Source organism: Carettochelys insculpta, chromosome 1 (assembly GCF_033958435.1).
Source record: "Carettochelys insculpta isolate YL-2023 chromosome 1, ASM3395843v1, whole genome shotgun sequence".
Taxonomy (NCBI): Eukaryota; Metazoa; Chordata; order Testudines; family Carettochelyidae; genus Carettochelys; species Carettochelys insculpta.
The window spans coordinates 366,727,212-366,747,111 of NC_134137.1; the positions used below are offsets into that span (position 1 = coordinate 366,727,212).

The 19,900-nt window shown below is 47.4% G+C and overlaps 1 protein-coding gene across 1 annotated transcript in view; it reads right to left on the reverse strand.

Annotated features, from left to right (window-relative positions):
- The window catches only part of CAMK1D (calcium/calmodulin dependent protein kinase ID), a 412,449-nt gene that overhangs the window by 64,630 nt on the left and 327,919 nt on the right, over positions 1-19,900 (reverse strand). Inside the window, exons 4-5 of the mRNA XM_075017909.1 lie at positions 17,496-17,634; positions 6,079-6,205 (exon numbers count right to left, since the gene is read on the reverse strand). Of these exons, the coding sequence (XP_074874010.1) occupies positions 6,079-6,205; positions 17,496-17,634 (266 nt within the window). The remainder of the gene's footprint in view (positions 1-6,078; positions 6,206-17,495; positions 17,635-19,900) is intronic.

Sequence of the window (19,900 nt, forward strand, 5' to 3'; positions counted from 1 at the left end):
AAATAGCGGAGTCCTCCATGGTGGCCATCAGCTGAGGGGTTGAGAGACGCTCTCTCCAGCCCCTGAGCTCGATGGTAGCCGCGTGCAGTGGCCCCTGAAAGCTCCCCGCCCCCTGCCTTCCTGTGCAGGAAGCTGAGAGCGCGTGCAGGCAGCAGCATTGCCACGCGGCTAGCCTGCACGCTCCTCCACAGCCACAGACACCCACACCCGCCGCGATGGCTGCCCCCCAGCCCCCCAAGGGGACCCTCCCCAAGGGGAGCCAGGGCTCCCAGCCCAGCAGCCAGGTGAGGAAGCAGCAGCGGGGCCCCTCGTGGACGGAGGCCAAGCTTCGGGACCTGCTGGAGCTCTGGAGTGAGGAGGAGGTGCTCCAGGTAATGGGGAGCAAGAGGCGGAATGCGGATGCATTTGCTCGGCTGGCCGAGGGCCTGGCCGCCCGGGGTCACCCTGCCCGCACTCTGGATCATGTCCAGAATAAAGTGAAGGAGCTGCGGCAGGGTTATGCCCGGGCCCGGGATGCGGCCGGCCGATCTGGGGCCGCCCCCGTCACTTGCCCCTTTTACAGGGAGCTCAGGGCCATCCTGGGCCCCTGGCACACCTCCTCCCCTCTGGCCACGCTTGATACATCTGCTGACGAGCCCCAGCAGGCCCCGGAGGCGGAGTCCGCCCCGGAGGCAAGCCACGCACCCCGGGGGCCCCCCCAGGAGCCCACCCCCGGGGCACCGGAGGAGGAGGAGGGGGAGTCCTCCTCCAGCGATGCCGGCCTGAGGATCGTGCTGCCCTCGAGGAGCTCCAGCCGGGCGTCCGCCCACCGGGTGTCCCCCGACCGTGGGAGTGGACCATCAGGTATGTACCCCCCTGGTGCACACCCTCGGGGTTGAGGGGTGGGGGTAATAGATATGACCAGGGCCCTCCACATGCCCAGATAACCATGGCCCCAAGGACAGCAGTGGCATGTCCCCGGTGGGAGGGGGTGGGACACCCAGCAGCAGCAGCAGCAGCATCTCCCGGGGACGGGGATGGGGAACCTGCAGCAGAGGGGTGGGGGGACAAGGGCCACGGCTCAGGGCCCACACTAACAGCTGTCTCCACTCTTCTTCCCCCACTCCTGTGTTCCACAGCTGCACCATCGGAAGGACCGGAGAGCGCCGGCGAGGTGTCAGTGGTCCCGGACAGCCCACTGGGGCCATCACTCCAGGCCAGCCCCTCAGCGGAGGACCGACCAGCCCCATGGCGGGGAAGACAGCGGACCCAGCACCACCACCCGACAGTGACAGACCCCCAGCTGCTGGCCATCCACCGTTGGCAGCTGGAGGTCGCCAAGCAGCGGCTGCGGGTGGAGGAGCGCCGCCTCCAGCTGCAGGAGCGGGCGCTGGCCTGGCACCAGGAGGCATGAGGGTCCTTCGATCGTACCTTCGATCGTATCGTCGACTACCTGGGCCCCCATGCCGCGCCGGCCGCCACTGCACCCGCCCTGCCTGCTCCATCCGCTGCTCTACCCGCTGAGCCGTCCGCCATCGCACCGCCACCCGCCACTGAGGGCCCTTCCACTGAGGGGGACCTGGGGCCAGCTGATACCCGCCGGCCGTATCTACCGGTCCGCCCGGCCCCCAGCCAGCCCCAGCCAGGGCTGAGGCCAAGGCGTGGGTCACAGCCGCCCACCCCCAGCGCTGGACATTAGGGGGTGTGGGGCCCAGGATGTGCACCCCCCCTCCCCCTTTGTATATATTCCCCCCAGTTTAATGTTATTTTGTAAATAGTTTTTATATTAGACCCTTGTGGCTATGCTGATCCTTGTCCCCCCATGTACATAGTTCTCCCCTTCCTTGTCTTCCCCTTTCATCTTATCCTTATTTATACTACATATGTATATAAGTTCGATTTTGCCTGTAAATAGTTAGTCTTGATGATAATAATAAGTGTTCTACAGATATTTGATTTGACGAACAACTGTCTGCTTTTATTTACAAGAAAAGTGGGGGAGTGTGCTCTTGGGTGCTCTGTGGTGTGGGCGTAGGGGCAGGGAGTGTTGTGGAGGATGGGGGGGCAGTGGGGGGCCTGCCAGCATTCACCCCACGGCCTCATCGAACTGGGCCCGCAGGGCCTCCCGGACCCGGGTCCCTTCGGGGTCCACCTGGCGACTGGGGGCAGCGGGTGGCTGCACATCGGCCCTGCCGGCCTCCACAGCCCAGTTGTGAAAGAATGCCTCCCCCTTGCTCTCCACCAGGTTGTGGAGGGCGCTGCACACACCCACAATCTGGGGGATGTTGGTGGGGCCTGCATCAAGGCGGGTGAGGAGACACCTCCAGCGCCCTTTGAGGCGCCCAAATGTGTGCTCCACCACCTGGCGCACATGGTTCAGGCGCAGGTTGAAGCGCTCCTGGCTGGCTGACAGATGGCCCGTGTAAGGGTGCATGAGCCAGGGCCGGAGGAGGTATGCCGCGTCTGCGATGACGCAGAGGGGCATGGTGGTGTCCCCCACAGGGATCTCCCACTGGGGGATGTAGGTCCCCGCCTCCAGCCGGCGGCACAGGCCCGAGATCCGGAATACCCAGGCGTCGTGGGTGCTGCCAGGCCAGCCCACATAAATGTTCAGGAAACGGCCCCGGCTGTCCACCAAGGCCTGGAGGACCACTGAGTGGTAGCCCTTCATGTTTAAGTAGCGTCCTCCACTGTGTTCCGGGGCACGGATGGGGATATGAGTCCCATCCAGAGCCCCGAAGCAATTGGGGAAGCTCAGGGTGGCAAAGCCCGTGATGGCGGCATCCGGGTCCCCAAGCCTCACGAGCCTGTGGAGGAGCAGGGCGTTGATGGCGCGGACGACCTGCAGGGGAAGCACATGGGAGAGCACCAATGAGGGGTGTGCAGGGTGTGTGTGGCCCTCCCCTGCCAGGGCCCCCCTCCCCTCCCTTCCCCTCCTCTCCCCTCCCCTGCCAGGGCTGCCTCCCCCTCCCCCCGTGGGTCCTCTTACCTCCATGAGGACAGCCCCAACGGTGGCCTTGCTGATGCCAAACTGCTGGCCCACGGATCGGTAGCTGTCTGGAGTGGCCAGCTTCCAGACAGCGATGCCGACCCGTTTCTCGACGCTGAGGGCACGCCGCATGAAGGTGCCCTGGTGCCTCAGTGCGGGGGTGAGCCACTGGCATAGCTCCAGAAATGTCTGCTGGCTCATGCGAAAGTTCTGGAGCCAGCGGTCATCATCCCACTCTCCGAGCACCAGCCGCTCCCACCAGTCGGTGCTCGTGGGGTAGCTCCACAGCCGGCGGCATGTGCGGCGGAGGTGGGGGCAGGGTGCTGCAGGGTTGGGGGTTGCGTCCTCCTCCCCTGCGGGCAGCTCCTCCTCTGTGGCAAGGATGTGCTCAGCTGCCTCCTGCATGGCATGGAGCAGGGCGAGCACTGCTCCTGCAGGGGTGGTGGGGTGGACCTCTGGCTGCTGCTGCTGCTGCTGGGGGTCCATGCCTGCGTCGCTCGAGGTGTGCGTGCCTATGGCTCTGCAGACCGCGTGCTGTGCAGGCTGCGTGTGTCTGGAAGGGGCCCTTTAAGGGAGCGGCTAGCTGTTGCCCCGGAAGTGCTAGTCTGCCCTGTGACCCTGTCTGCAGCTGTGCCTGGCAACCTTATTTCGATGTGTGCTACTTTGGCGTGTAGATGTTCCCTCGCAGTGCCTATTTCGAGGTGGTGCTGCCCAACGTCGACGTTGAACGTCGATGTTGCCAGCCCTGGAGGACATGTAGACATTATTCATCGAAACAGACTATTTCGATGTAGCGTGCACGTGTAGACGTAGCCCATGAATTTGGTGCTTATTCTTTAATCCAGAAAAAAGAGAGTTGCGGAAGGAAGAAAAGGATTGAGTTTGAGTTTAAACACATTGGGGGTGAGTTGCATTGCACAACAAATAAAATGAAGAATACCCTGCCCCTTTAAAAACACAAATACAACAAAACTTCCCTCAGCCAGGAACCAAAGCAAAGGCAATTCTTGAGAAGGTCAGTACATAGCATGGCCTAGTGGTTAACCTATTGCATGGCGCTGGTGCCCTGTGCAAGTCTGGGTTCAGAACCAGATGATCAGGGGATGAGATCAGGGCTACGTCTACACGTGCACCCAACATCGAAATAGCTTATTTCGATGTTGCGACATCCAAATAGGCTATTTCGATGAATAACGTCTACACGTCCTCCAGGGCTGGCAACGTCGATGTTCAACTTCGACGTTGCTCAGCCCAACATCGAAATAGGCACAGCGAGGGAACGTCTACACGGCAAAGTAGCACACATCGAAATAAGGGAGCCAGGCACAGCTGCAGACAGGGTCACGGGGCGGACTCAACAGCAAGTCGCTCCCTTAAAGGGCCCCTCCCAGACACACTTTCATTAAGCAGTGCAAGATACACAGAGCCAACAACTAGTTGCAGACCCTGTATATGCAGCACGGACCCCCAGCTGCAGCAGCAGCAGCCAGAAGCCCTGGGCTAAGGGCTGCTGCCCACGGTGACCACAGAGCCCCGCAAGGGCTGGAGAGAGAGTATCTCTCAACCCCCCAGCTGATGGCCGCCATGGAGGACCCCGCTATTTTGATGTTGCGGGACGCGGATCGTCTACACGTCCCTACTTCGATGTTGAACGTCGAAGTAGGGCGCTATTCCCATCCCCTCATGGGGTTAGCGACTTCGACGTCTCGCCGCCTAACGTCGATTTCAACTTCGAAATAGCACCCAACACGTGTAGACGTGACGGGCGCTATTTCGAAGTTACTGCCGCTACTTCGAAGTAGCGTGCACGTGTAGACGCAGCCCAGGAGTCAGAAAGCAGGAATCAGGGTGAGTCAGGAACCAGGAGGTCAGGACCAGAAGGCAAGAGCAGATAGTGCTGTGGGAGCAGTCCAAAGCACTAGGGTGGGGCAGAATTGTACAGATAATTTCCTGTTTTCCCTTCTGACTTCAGTAGGGGGACTGGACCAGTCAGAAGCATCAGTGTTCCTTATGGATGACTCACAGGGGGGCATGAATATTTTCTCAAAGCACAGTTTTAGGAGAGAGATAGAAAACTCCTATGTATGTTCTAAGGGGTCAGGGCAACCTTACAACAGGATCTGTCCATGCAAGAGTGCTCCATCTAGATCCATATGTTTTATTTCACTGAAGGAGTGGGTCTCTGCTCACGACAGTGCTCTGTGTACCATCATTAGCTTGCTGTCACTTTCTTCACCATTCTTACCTCCTCATTGCTTTGACAGGTCCATTGTACCTGATCTGAGACAGCTGGGTTAGAAGGTCCTGGGTAGTTTTGGATGCAATTAGGGGCAGAGCCTGTAGCTGACAAAAAAGGTGTCCTTGACCCATAGGTATGTGGTCTTTCTTATTATAAGTGAACTCTGCATAGGATAAAGTCAGGACCAATCATGCTGGTGACAAGTGATGTAGCATTGCGGGCATTTGAGTGGCTTGATAGGTGTAAGAGAGGTATGTGTATATCCCCAGTGAGTGTAGGGCTTAACATCTGAACGGGAAAACAAACAATCTCCCTTGACTGCAGGTAACACAATTCAGAAAGCCATGGAGACAGGCTATGTGGCTTTTCAATAGCTGGGTGGTTTCCTCAGAGGAAGGTAGACAAGAGCAGGAAATGAAGTTGGCCATCTTGGTGAAATGGTCTATCACGGTCACAGCCACTGTGAATTGTTGTACATTGGCAGTTCTGTGATGAAATACAAGGTGATAGTCACTGAGGATTGGCATGAGGTTTCTAGACCTCAGAATAAATGTGGCTTATCCATGTTACTTACCAATACTTCTCCCGGAAGTATTGACCTCTGAAGGAATAAAAATTTTAGATCTTAATCCACAACCCATATTGGCCATAGAAGTAAATAAATGGAATTGTCAGAACACAACAGATAGAAAGGACCAGAAAAAGTAGCACAAGCTTCGGAAAACTCTATAACTATCATCTACAAAATCTTTCAGTGATATATGCAGTCACTGGAGAACAAAGAGCATTCCCCTATATTACCACCATTTTCACTTGGGTTTCTGTAAATTACATTGGAACAGCTGCTGGTCCTTATGATCCAACCACTTACCAACATATCCTGGGGTCCCACATGCTGTGGACATGACGTCTCCTTTACCCTCCATCTTGGACAAGCCAAAGTCACTGATCATGATTTTGGATTCTTCATCCTGGCTGTAGTACAGCAGGTTCTCAGGCTAAAAGAGAAGTTTGAGAACACAGTTATGAATATAGGAGTCCAGCAACCAATTTTTTTTGTTTGATACTTTACATTTATAATATTCAAATTTTGAAGGGGGGGGGCAGGAAGAATCCCCTTGAACCATCAATGAATGTCTCTAAAAATCATTCTTCAAAGGCAGCACCAGCCAAGTCATTCTTGTGATTGAGAAGGATTCTAGGGGGAAGCAATCAGTGCAATTAGTCAAAGGCCCTCCCCTTCAGATGTTGCATATACCTTCTCTGAAGCCATTCCTTTGTTTTGCCAACCCAATGAGGCACTATGGCTCCTTTGTTTCTCCTGACCAGAGACATAAGGCAAGTGACTTATACAAACACACACACTCATAGTCCGTACACTCTATAGTGATAAAACAGAAGGGTTGATTTACAGGCAAATATAAATGTGAAGCACTATGTAGAACATTCAAAACATGTTGCAAAGATGCAGTAGGGGGTTAAACTGTAATTTTAAATGATCCCATTTGTGTTGGAGAATTGTTATATATATATATATCCTGTGGGAAATAAACAAGGATAAATGAGTAAATGCCATTAAAGTTAACAGAGTTACACCGGCGTTGATATGTCACCCGTTGATCAGAAAAAAAGATTGCACTACTGAGAATAATGAATTAGGGGCCTGTTTATGCTGGCAGAAATCAGGTCTCTTCACTGAGCTCCATGAAGTTGCAATGAAGTTAATTTAATTTGAGAGGAGAATCATGCCCCAGACACCAATGGCCTACACTGTTGCTACACTAAAATACAGAACACATCTGCTTTTAATAATTCATGATGTTATTAACAAACAATACAGTTCTTAATAAATACAGTGCACTTCTGGGCAGTGTAATGTTAGGTTTAACTTCCCAGAGTGATTCTATGGCTAAGGGCTTGAGCCTATGAGCTGCTTCGGGTGCTCTGTGAGATGCTGAGCTTCCCCACCCCCCAGTAAAACCAGAGCAGCTGTGAACAACCCACATCTTGCTGGGGCAGGCCTTAAACTTGTTACCTTTATACAGCTTTTAAAGAAAGTATTGAAACAGTTTCTGCCAACGAGTGAGTACAAATTCGTACCATCATTTCACACATTTCTTCTATTACCCCAATCTGTGCTCCAGATGTGGATTTCCAGGAAATGATGGGGGCGATCCAACATCATTATATTTGTTGGGCCAAACCCAGCCTTGGGGCTGGAGGGGGCAACTTTGCTGAAGTCAAATGCAATGGGCTAGGGCTGAATTTGGCATCATATCTTATTGCAGAACCCAAGAAGTCAAGGCACACTTTTATCTTGCACTCAGATGCTTATGAACTCTTACTTAAAGTATTTCAACAGCACTCAGTGAGCCAAAAGCCCAGGATACCAGAGGAGAAGAAATTGAATGAGATCATTACTGCTCAACCTGTTTTCTGTGCCCTGTGTGGCATGGTGATATGGCAGAGAAGGAGATTATTGCCAAGGAGGCCTTAGGGTCCTTAGATTTAACTAATTACAGCAGTTCTGAGGTTGCTTTAAATTGTATGGACTGACAATAGTTCAGAGGGCAGCTGGGATCCCCAGATACAAGGATACTCTGACCAGGTTCCCTCTTCCTTGGATTATTTTAACTGGGAAGAGGAACAATGAAGGAGCCATTGCACCTTCTCTATATCATCCAGATTTTCTCCTTCTATACAATGCAGGGGTGGAGGTGTTATTAAGACAGCTTTCTGGCTGCTGTGCATCATGAGAGCAGCACAAACCAGCATAGCTGAGCCATCATTTGTGAGACCAATACACAGTAGAAAGACAATGATGTTAGTCACTTGTCTTCACGTGCACATGTACACACAGGCGGAAGCAAACATAGGACTTTGCCAAGCATCTTCTAAAGGGGCACAGAGAAAAAGGGAAACTGGGATTTTAAAAAACAAAACACAGTTAGCTGTGCTCTGTGCACTGCTTTTCTATACGTTCACATGGTACCTTGTGAGTTCCTCAACTTCAATGGCTTGCACAGCTCTGTCACTGCCTAATCCCTTGGGCTTTATTCTGCCATCACACAGGGATGTTTAACGTATAACCCATGATACTGTTTCATCTGGCCCATGAATTTCCCATGACTCGTTGGTCTTGTCTACATGACCTGCATGACACACTATAAATGTGCAACTCACAGTGTGCGCCAATATGTCACATGTTAACTCCCTGAGCAGACCCTGCTAGTGAATATTGGTGTAGGCCTGTTTCAAACATGACTGGATCAATGCACACTAAGGATCATTTAGTGCAAGTCAGCAAGTTCCACATGGGAGAATGAGAGCACAAAACATTGGTGTACTCTGCAAATCACACTGCTGTAATCCTGACTGTAGAGCAGCAATCTAGCAAAACTTTGCATACAGATTCAGAATCACCCAGTCATGTTTAAGAGGTGCTGGGGAAGCACATGTCTGATTGGAGAGCTGTTACATGCCTGGACTTGGATAAATGACAGTGAAGAGCGCTTGCCCATTGGCTGGAGATTAGAAAAATCACCTAGCAAATTACACAAAAGAAATCTTCAAGTAAATCAAAGGTTGAATGCGTCCTGCAGCTGACAGACTGCCCTTTAAATATTTTTTGAAAAAGGGGAGATACCCCTCTTGCCCATTCCTTTCTTTCCACTCTTCCCTTCCTTCATTTTTTGATTAATCTACCAACACTTGCTCATCATCTCTTTATCCATAAAGATAAAAGTAGAACACAAACGTCCTGCATTAAAAAAATGGTAGAATTTCCTATTTCTTCATGGACACGAATGGAAAGCACACGTTTGATACATACGCAACAGATAGCTGTGGTAAAAGAATACAACATTTAAAGATGCTGTGAAGCACATGAGGATGAGAAATATGATAAGTACACAGGAAAATTATGTGAGGATAAATAGTCTAAATTAGCACAGGTGTTGAAAAAGCAACCATCAGTATTTACTAATGCTTGTCATGTAAGTGATTCATCCTGCTGTTAAGGCGAGCCCTGTGATTGCCCATGAAATAGCTGTGTCATCAGAACCATTTTCTGAGGGAGAATTTTTGAAGAACTTTGTGCTAAAAGCTTCAGAAGTAGTGTGTCCAGATAAAGGGGAAGCTTTTACAAAATAGCCTCTCAAGAAACAAAATTGCTGAGAGGATGATTAGCTAAGAATCCGAAGAGTCAATTGCAGAACAAAGCAACGTCCTTTGATGCTTTTTCAGTTGCAGTCGATGAAGGCACAGATGTGAAATGATGCATAGTATCTCAGCTAGCACTGCTCATTCATGGAGATGATGAGAACATATGGATAGCAGAGGAGCTTCTAGAATTGTGGACACAACAGCAGCTAATTATCTCTTCATCAACTTGGAAGCTCTGAAAAAATTTTATGTGGAATGGGAAAAGAGCTATCAGTCTGGACACAGAGATTTTTCAATGACAGGTAAGAAAGCTGGAGCTGCAACAAAACTGAAGACCGAAATGCAAACTATCAAACACAAGCAATATTTTCAGAGGGGTAGCTGTGTTAGTCTGCATCTTCACAAAACAAAACAGCAGTCATGTACCACTTTAATGACTAACAAAATGATTTATTATGTGATGAGCTTTCATGGGACAGACCCACTCTAAAATGCTACATGACTGCTCTTTGGTTTTGTGAAGATACAGGCTAAGTACGGCTACGTCTCTGTGACTCTTCACCATGCAAGGCACTACATGGAGTCATTTGGAATGGAAATCCATCAACTACATGAAAAAACTTACACAGATCCAGACAGACGTCATCCTTCTCTCCAAGTGCACAAAGATGGACATCGTACCCAAGGTACAGAATTTCCAGATCTGAAGAAGTGGGTCTGTCCCACAAGAGCTCATCACCTAATAAATCATTTTGTTAGTCTTTAAAGTGCTACAAGATTGCTTTTTTGTTTTGTAACCAATAGTTCAGCAGTTTTCACTGTATTTTACATCAGGAAGCTTTCTGTAGTACAATTTTGGAAATGGAAATCATATTTGAGCCTGTCCATGTTCCTTCACTCCCCTTCCACACTAGAAGCTAAACGGAATGTTTGGAATTTCAATTTATTGCTGACATTTCAAAATTCAGCAAATAACCAGGAAATCCTACCTCTCTCCAACTGCTTTTCAACCCATATGAGAGTGGATACAGCAGTCTGAACTGCACACATTATAATTTCTAAAAAATTAAATTTAAAACAAATCAGAACAATCTGAAAATGTTTTCACTTTTTTTCCCCAACTCGTTTTACTTGTGAATGAGTTCCAGTCTCAGGGATTGTCTTCACTATGGGCTAAATTGGTGTTGCTGTAATCGATGAAACAGCCTCAGTTTAGTGGGTCTGGTGAACACACAGTAAATTGATGGGATAGCACTTTCATATCAACTTCAGTACTGCACTTGAACAAGAGGTGGAAGCTACATTGACAGGAGAGCATCTCCTGCTGACAGCTCACACACAGGAGTTAGTTAATGTAAACTACACTGACTTAACATATATCGACTTACCCTTCAGCAAAGACAAGGCCTCATACTTATCAGAGGCACACCAGCGTAGGGAATTCAGTCGATAGTTCATTAATTGCAAAGGGTGCTGTCAAGATGAATATGTACCCATCAGAATGTCATTGTTCTAATCGTGGTCCTGCACCCTTTGTTTATTGTCATTCCTTTTGGCCTTATTTAGATCAAAATCTCTCTGGGCCAAAGGACTGCCTTTCCTGTCTGTTAAGTGGTGTGCTAAGAATAATTATAATCATTTACAATTACAACCAACATGATTAGGGGTTGGAGTACATGACCTACATGGAGAAACTGAGGCCTTTGGGCTCATTTAGTTTACAGAAGAGAAGACTGAGGGATGATATGACAGCAGCCTTCAACTTCCTGAAGGGGGATTCTAAAGAGGTTAGAAATAGGCTGTTCTCAGTAGTGATGGATGGCAGAACAAGGAGCAATGGTTTTATGTTACAGTGGAGGATGTCTAGTTTGGATATTAGGAACAATTATTTCACCAGGCGGGTGATGAAGCACTGGAATGTGTTACCTAGAGAGGTGGTGGAATCTCCATCCCTAGAGGTTTTTAAGTTGTGGCTTGACAAAGTCCTGGCTGGGATGATTTAGTTGGAGTAGTCCTGCTTTGGGCAGGGAGCTGGACCTCCTGAGGTCCCTTCCAGCCCTAGGATTCTATGATTGTATGATTCGATTCTATGAGTCTATAATAATAATAGTTAATTATTGATAATGCAAAGCAATAGTCCCATTGTTAACTTTGGGGCTCTCTGGCTTCCATCAGTGTAAAAGCTAGTATCTTCCCCAGCTTAGGGCACCACAGGGCCTGCTTGTCCTCTGGCAGCCTGTTGCAGCAGCCACAACAGAATGCACTCCCAGCATGCTGTTGGGCCCATATTCCCAAATGGAACTGCGCTCACGTTCACAGCCCTAGCTGGGAATCACAGCTGTAAATTAAGACAGCAAAAATAAACATCACCACCACTCAGCACTGCCATGTTTATGCAAAGTGAAGATAAAGCAATGATAGGCACAGTACAGTTCCTATGATCTGCGCAACGAAGATCTGAAGTAGCAAGTTGCTTGTATAAGACCCAAGTGAAACATAAAACCATCTATGGAAAACATGAAGCTTCATTCATTACTCTCTTACCACTCCAGTGTGACTCTGCCTGGCTTCTCTTTAGACTGGCTTCCCATTTTGTGACCTGGCAGAACAATGTAAGGAAAGAGGCCAAAGAACCAAGAGCTGAAGACAAGAGAAGGCTGTAAAGTCTCACCAAGTCACTGACAGCTGATAGTTTGACTGAGAACACTTTTCCTCAGTCTTCTGACAGCCAACAAATCCATTAGCCTCTGTAAAAGAGTACAATTCCTACACCAAGGGTGGGAAAATACCTGTCCCTGGGCCAGATCCAGTACTCCAGGATTAGCCCCTGGTGGGCTGCTGCCACTGCCTTTACCTACATCTCCAAAGGTACAGGCAATTGCAGCTCCCTTTGGCCAAGCATCACCATTCATGGCCAATGGGAGTTGTGGGAAGCAGTGCCCTACACCAGAGACACTAGGCCCCTCCAGTGTTAATTAAACTTCACCTCACAGCAATCCTGGAAGACAAGAAATTCTTATCCCCATGTTAAATATGTGGAACTAAGGCTGGGAAAAACTAAGCAATTAATACATGTAAATTAAACTAATGGCAAGAATTAAACATAAATTGCAGTTCAGTGCTTTGACCACAAGACCATCCTCTCTCTTTTTAAGTTTGTATTTTGTTACAAGCTGCATCAGTTTGTTCTTTAACTTTTACACTTCATTAAGTAATAATTTTGTGTGACCCCCAATACCGAATATATATATCACTCATTGTTTATCACTCATTAGCCGTGTCTACACGTGCATGCTACTTCGAAGTAGCAGCACTAACTTCGAAATAGCGCCCGTCACGGCTACACGCGCCGGGTGCTATTTTGAAGTTAACTTCGACGTTAGGCGGCGAGACGTCGAAGTCGCTAACCCCATGAGGGGATAGGAATAGCGCCCTACTTCGACGTTCAACGTCGAAGTAGGGACCGTGTAGTCGTTGCACGTCCCGTAACTTCGAAATTGCGGGGTCCGCCATGGCGGCCATCAGCTGAGGGGTTGAGAGATGCTCTCTCTCCAGCCCCTGCGGGGCTCTATGGTCACCGTGGGCAGCAGCCCTTAGCCCAGGGCTTCTGGCTGCTGCTGCGGAGGCTGGGGATCCATGCTGCAGGCACAGGGTCTGCAACCAGTTGTAGGCTCTGTGTATCTTGTGTTGTTTAGTGCAACTGTGTCTAGGAGGGGCCCTTTAAGGGAGCGGCTTGCTGTTGAGTCCGCCCTGTGACCCTGTCTGCAGCTGTGCCTGGCACCCTTATTTCGATGTGTGCTACTTTGGCGTGTAGACGTTCCCTCGCAGCGCCTATTTCGATGTGGTGCCACGCAACGTCGAAGTTGAACATCTACGTTGCCAGCCCTGGAGGACATGTAGACGTTACTCATCGAAATAGCCTATTTCGATGTTGGCTTCACGTGTAGACGTAGCCATTGTTTGTTAAAAGTATGACTTCTGCTACTCTACTGTTCAGCATACCCAACACTAAAATGTACTAGTTTTATCTATCTCTGTAAACTGTTAAATCCACAAAGAAATAACTGCTTATCATCTCAAAGGCAGCATTCAAAATGGAAACAGAAAACCATGAAGAAATAATGCTATTACCTGACTAGAAAGCATTCTGCTGTAATGACACAAGTACACAGCAAGGAACAAAGAATAATCTCAAAATCATACAATTACACCATGTTCTTCAGAAAAGAACTGCTTGTGCAGAAAGAATTTACAAAAACATCGGCTGAAACAGAATGACCATAAAGAGGGACAGATAACGAAATGGTAAACATTTTCCAAACATTTAATATTGTGGTACTCTGCACCTCTAAGCACCTGGAACTTCAGCTTCACTCCTAAGCTAATCGCTTTGCTTTTCCAGATCTTATTCATCAACTTCAAAACATGCTCTTGCTTTTGCTATTCTCGTCGCTATTTCCTTCTTACTGTCTAGATCATACGTTATGTTGCTCCCCAGATACATGAACATCTCTACATTCTCTAGTTCAATTCCATCTACTTTGATCTTCCTTCCTATTTCCTTATCTCCAAATAATATTGTTTTTGTTTTATCAATGTTCATAATCAGTCCGTACCTCTTCCCTTCCTCATTTAGCACCTGCACCATTTTTGCTAGCTGCTCCTCATCTTCCTCATTGGTAACTATATCATCCACAAACCCCAAGCTGTTAATTCTTATCCCGTGTGTTGATATCCCTTGTACCTCTTCCTTGATGTTGTCCATCGCTTTCTCTAGATGCGTGATGAAGATGCTCCACGATATTGGATCTCCTTGTCTCATAGCTCTACTCATTCTAAACCAGTTTCCCATCTCTCTAAATGTTCTCACTGCTGCCTCCGCATTGTCATTGATACCCTTCAACAACCGTATCAATCCGCTACCCATGCTGTAACACTCCAACACCACCCAAGTCACTTTCTGATCTATACTGTCAAATGCCTTTTGAAAATTGACGAAGCAAGTGTAAATGTTCTTGTTCTTTTGTCGAGCTTTCTCCACTATCAATCTTAGTGCCAAAATCTGCTGTATAGTACTTCTATCTTTCCTGAACCCTACTTGCTTGTCTGCTAGATGTTATTCTATCTGCGATCTTAGTCTCTCCATCAGTATCATCATCAGCACCTGGCCTAGATGACCTGTTAGGGCAATCTGTAGTTCTCGCATTCCAAAGCACTTCCTTTCTTGAGTTTTGTCATTAGCATGTACCTTGTCCATTCCTTAAGTGCCTTCCCTTCTTTCCATGCTATATTACAGTCAGTGTATTTCCTGAATCATACTTTCTCCACCATATTTAATCATCTCTCCTGTGATCTTATCGTTTCCAGGGCTCTTGTTCTTTATAGACATTTCACTGCTCTTTCTACTTTGTCCTTTGAAATATCGGTCTCACTTTTGATGCTCGGCAGAGACAACTCTTTCATTTCTTCCATCAGGCTCTCTGAGATACTAGGGTCCAACTATGCTTTGTATAGGTTGGTGCAATATCTTGTCCATTACTGCACAATCTTCTCTTTGCTAATGAGCACCTCTTCGTTCTCATCTTTGATCACCATCTGCTTAGGCTGCCACTTTCTATTAATATTCATGATCATCTTATACACCGCCCTGGTCTTACATGCATCGTAATACCTCTCTATAGCTTCACACTGCTCCTCTAACCATTTTGCCTTATTCTTTCTGGCTGCTTTCCTTACCTCATTGCATTTCATCCTATATTGCTGTTCCACCCTCTCAGAAACATTCTGATCTTCAACGTTCTCTTCTCTTGGACCAATTTCAGGGTCTCCTGTGTAACCCACTTCTTATTGACCTTCTCTTCTTTCAGAACAGTCTGCTCAATTGCCTCTTCTATCGCTGTGGCTATCCCTTGGACTCTCTTATCTAGGTCTTTCTCTGTGTCCGTATTCCTAATCTTCTCTTCGAGCACTGTGCTGTACACATTCCTTATTTCTTCTTTGCCTAGTTTTGCCACGTCTCTTCTTAAACTGTGTCTTACATTTTCTCTTGAGTTTCATCTTGATGTTTGTGGTCATTAGACTGTGGTGCGACTCTATATCTGCTCCTTGGAAAGTTCAGCGCTGCTGTACCGATGTTACCCATCTTCTTCTTATCAAAATCTTGTCTATCGTGTTCTTGGACTTCCCGTCATTCAATCACCACGTCCACTTCCTACAGTCCTTTTGGTGGACTCTCGTGTTGCAGATCTCCATCTCATATGCCATAGAAAACTCTAGTAGCTTCTCACTTTGTTCATTTCTTTCTCCGTATCCAAACCTTCTCATGACTCTCTCCCAACCTTAATTATCTGTTCTGACCTTTGCGTTCCAATCTCCTCTGATGATCAACAGATCTGTCTTTGGTATCTCCTAACACATATACTATCAATTGGAATGTGGAACGTCCGAATACCGTGGGGAGTGGCAAATTAGAGCTGTGTCAGAAGGAGATGGCGAGACACTGATGCAATATACTTGGGCTGGCAGAGATGCATTGGACGGCATCAGGAGAGATGTGCGGTTGAGAAGTCATTTGGCCAGGGAATGAAACGAAGCATGAAGCAGGAGTCGGATTCCTTCTTAGCAAAAGAGCTAGAGGAGCATTGTTATGATACAAAGCATGCAATGTAAGATATCATAGAGGTCATGATCTGCTGAAATACATTGTTTTGTTCAAATGTGTATTTCATTAGTATGTATTAAATTATGGAATTTTGCTGCATGGTCCGTACTAAAATATGTGGTAAATTTGCTAATGACATACATAGGTAGCAAACCTCTCCAAAAATATGTTCAACAACCGTTAATCAGCCAGTGGGTTATAATCAAGGGATTCACAATTCAGTGACAGTTGCACAAGACCATACCAGGGGAATCACTTAACCCTGTGACACAGCAAAGCCCACCAGGGCATGTGAAGTCCAGTATTTTCCAGGCACGTGGACTGAGAGTATAAAATAAAGACAGTGGCATCATTCCTAGTCTCTCTCCTCCTCTGCCTATGCTGGAAGTACAAAGAACACTGGAAAGACAAAGACTTCAATTGAGGAGACTGATCCCAGGGTTGAGCAAGAAGCTTGTGTGTTAAGAATGGTACCATGCATTGGGGTGAGAAAACTGCTTTATCTAAATACTGTTGAATATAATAAGGTTTACTCTTTAGACTGTGTGCTTGCCTTTTTCTTTCATAATTACCTCTGACCTTTTATGACTACCGCTTATATCAATTACAATCTTTCTGTAGTTAAGAAATACATCTTGTATTCTACCTAAAAAAATGTGTTTTGATTGGAGTGCTTCGTAAATCTCAGTTTAGTTTACAAAGACATTTGTACATCCTCTCCACATTGAGGGAGGAATGGACCAGATAGTAAACTTATGCTGCTCAGGCTTCTAAACAGGGCATGAAGTACAACTTTGGGGTGCAAGGCTCTGGCACTGGGGACAATGAATTTGTGCGTCTATCTTGTGCTTCATGAATAGATCTGGGAGCATTCATGAAATCTAGTTGGGTGTAGGGCCCCCGCCTGCATTTATCTGAAGTGATAGCAGTGCCTGGAAGAGTTTGCTGATTGTCACTAGCAAAGAATTATGGTAGACAGTTTAGGCTGGAGAATTAAGGGGCACAGCAGTCCCAAAATTCCAGGTTGTAGCCCAAGCATTCCATCCCAAACTCCTCATCGTTATTAGCAGTATGAGGTATTTAATACATTTGCAAGGCAGTTTTCAGCAATAAAAGTATATGCCACTGTGCAGAAGAACTCACATTCTTGATGTAACAGAAGTAATTTTTCCCCAGGCTAGATTTTGTGCAATCCCACTCACAATTAATGTTGGTCAAGGTGGTAGGATCAGGATTTTTGTGAGACAAGAAGTAGACACACTACTTTAGACAAAACACAGGACAGCTGTTCAGATATGTGAGGATATGGATTATACGAAGCCTCACTCAAAAGATGAATCTTTACTCAAACAGGTAGCCGTACTGCAGTCTTGAACAACATGAACAACATGAGTTAGGCTTCGTGGCAACTGAGACCACACTCATTAATACTATTGGAGATACAACTAAGTGAACGCCTTTACCTTGAGGTCGCGATGCACAATGCCCATTCTGTGCAGGTAGTAGACGGCATCTAGGACCTGCCGTATCAGAGTGCTTGCATCCTTCTCGGTGTAAAATCCTTTCTCTACTATGCGGTCGAAGAGCTCACCTCCAGACACTCTGAAAAACATGGAATATGGAAGTGTGGAGATAAGCTTAGAACTCTCAAAAGGTATGTCTACACGGAACTGATACAGTCAATTGCATCTGGGATAGACACAGCAGAGCTAGCCTGAATCTCAATAGCTCAGAGACTGGAGCAATGAAGCTGTAGCAGAAGCACATGACTAATTATCCCAGGTTCTGGGGGGACTCTTACAGCCTGCTCCCAGCGCGAGTGGTTTCCTGTGGGGTTGGAATTTCCCCTTGCAGAAGCTCTGCAAAGAACTGCAGGGGGAAACTGACCAACCTCACACCAGCCGTGACTCAGGCAACCTTGTTGCTCGAACCTCAGCTGGTGTGGTGCTGTCAGTTTCCCTTCTCCCTTTCCCTCCCACCCCCGGGGGTGGCTCTGCGAAGAGCTGCAGCAAGGGGAAATTGAAGAAACATCATGGCAGACTTGGCACACAAGTGTGTCTCAGCATATTCATTGAAAATCACTGCAGTAGAGTTAGTATGGGATAATTACGCAGTAGGGTCACAACATTTGTGAGGGTTCCATGTTCAGAACCCTTGAGAATGTTGCTTTTCGCAAATAGGGAGGGGACTTGGAACCCTGGGGAAGCTCTGCTCCCCGGGAGCCCTTGGGAAGTGGGGGCTGCCAGCGCTTCCTCCCTGCGTCCCAGGAAGTGGCGTTTGTGAATAACTGAATTTGAGAATGTTGCACTTGTGAACGTCGCGACCTTCCTGTACTTTCCTAGGCCAGCAAGATCCATAAGTAGACAAGAAAGGACAGAGAGTGTTTCTCATCTTGCCTTACTGTGATTAACTTTGTGTGTGTAAGTTAAAGTCTGACACCACTGTCTAGTGGCTGGCCCAGGAAGATCATAGGGCCATACATTTAGCAAATAGACTCATTCTTTAGTGGGAAAGGCTTGCGTGTTCGGCACTGGAAGACAGGATTCTATTCTCCTTCCCTAGTCTGTGGGAAATTTATGCAGTAACTGGGTCTGAGACTTCCAGCACATTTGTTCACTGCAGTCCTTTGGGATTCCTGCGGGATGAGGGGCAGCCTCTTCCAGAAGCTTCTCTGTTTTGCTCATTCCTACTTGTTCATATATCACAACCTAGACACGTTTGTGTTACAAGACACTTCTGTGAGTCTGGCCTCAAACTGACACTGCCAAAGCACACTTATTAACAAGTAAACAAAGATTATGAGATCAGTTCTGCACCAGGTAACACAGACTGGGAAAGGGGTCCTTAAATCAAAGAGAAAATAAAATTTAACCCTCCCAATATTATACTTAGATTACATTATGCTTCTTTTCTGCTCTCCGAGAAATAATATGCTCCTATACCCATCTCAAATAAGGAATGGGACATATTAAACTTTTAATGGAACTTTCTGTGAAAAAAGAGCTATTGAAATCCTAAAATTGTGAGCAAAAACCTTTAACTGCCCCACCAGCACAAATAACAAATATCTATTTTAACAGGCAAACAAATTAAAACAAAAAAAATTGATGTAATATGTTTTCTGCAAGCTGAACTGCTTAACATAGAATAAATAACCTCCTGAAACCTTCTTTAAAAACAAGCCTAATAAAGGGAAAATAGCAGAGTCATTAAATGCTCTTGGGATGGGACCTTTATATTATACAAACACTAGGTAAGTCAGTTGCAGGCACTCCAAGCAATAATCCTATTGAATAATGATATGAGGTCACTTCCTAAGGAGAGGTTGGAGCTGAAACAGAAGAGAACACCGCTCCTGGAAATTAACACAATCAACTTTGAGAATGAAATGAAACCTAGGAGAAAACAGCTATTTACCCTGAATAATCCACCAATTAGTTACTAAGCAACCATACTGAATGAGGGTGGACATGGGGTGTCTGGGGTAGAGGTGGTACCTTTGACTCTCCGGCAGCTGCGCCTTTTCAGGCGGACGGAAGCACTAGTCCTCACCCACCACTCAACTCTCACTGTTGGCTCCTAGCAGCTGTTGTGCATTACAGTGACGCCATCCCCCGGGCAACTGCGTCAGCTCGCAGGCGAAACACAGTGAGGGGGGTCTGGTCTGTCTCACATATCGACCTTATGGAGGGACTTGTTCCTTCTCCCTTCTAATGCACAGTCTCAACGGCGGACCAGGAGGTGAGGTGCTGCAAATCGACAACTCCCGTGAAGGTGGAGGAAGACACCCCACTGCCTTGTGGGTTATCCTGGGAAGGAGTAAGGCTAAGGGAGTAAACCCTGACAGAAAATCCAGAGGGAATCCTAA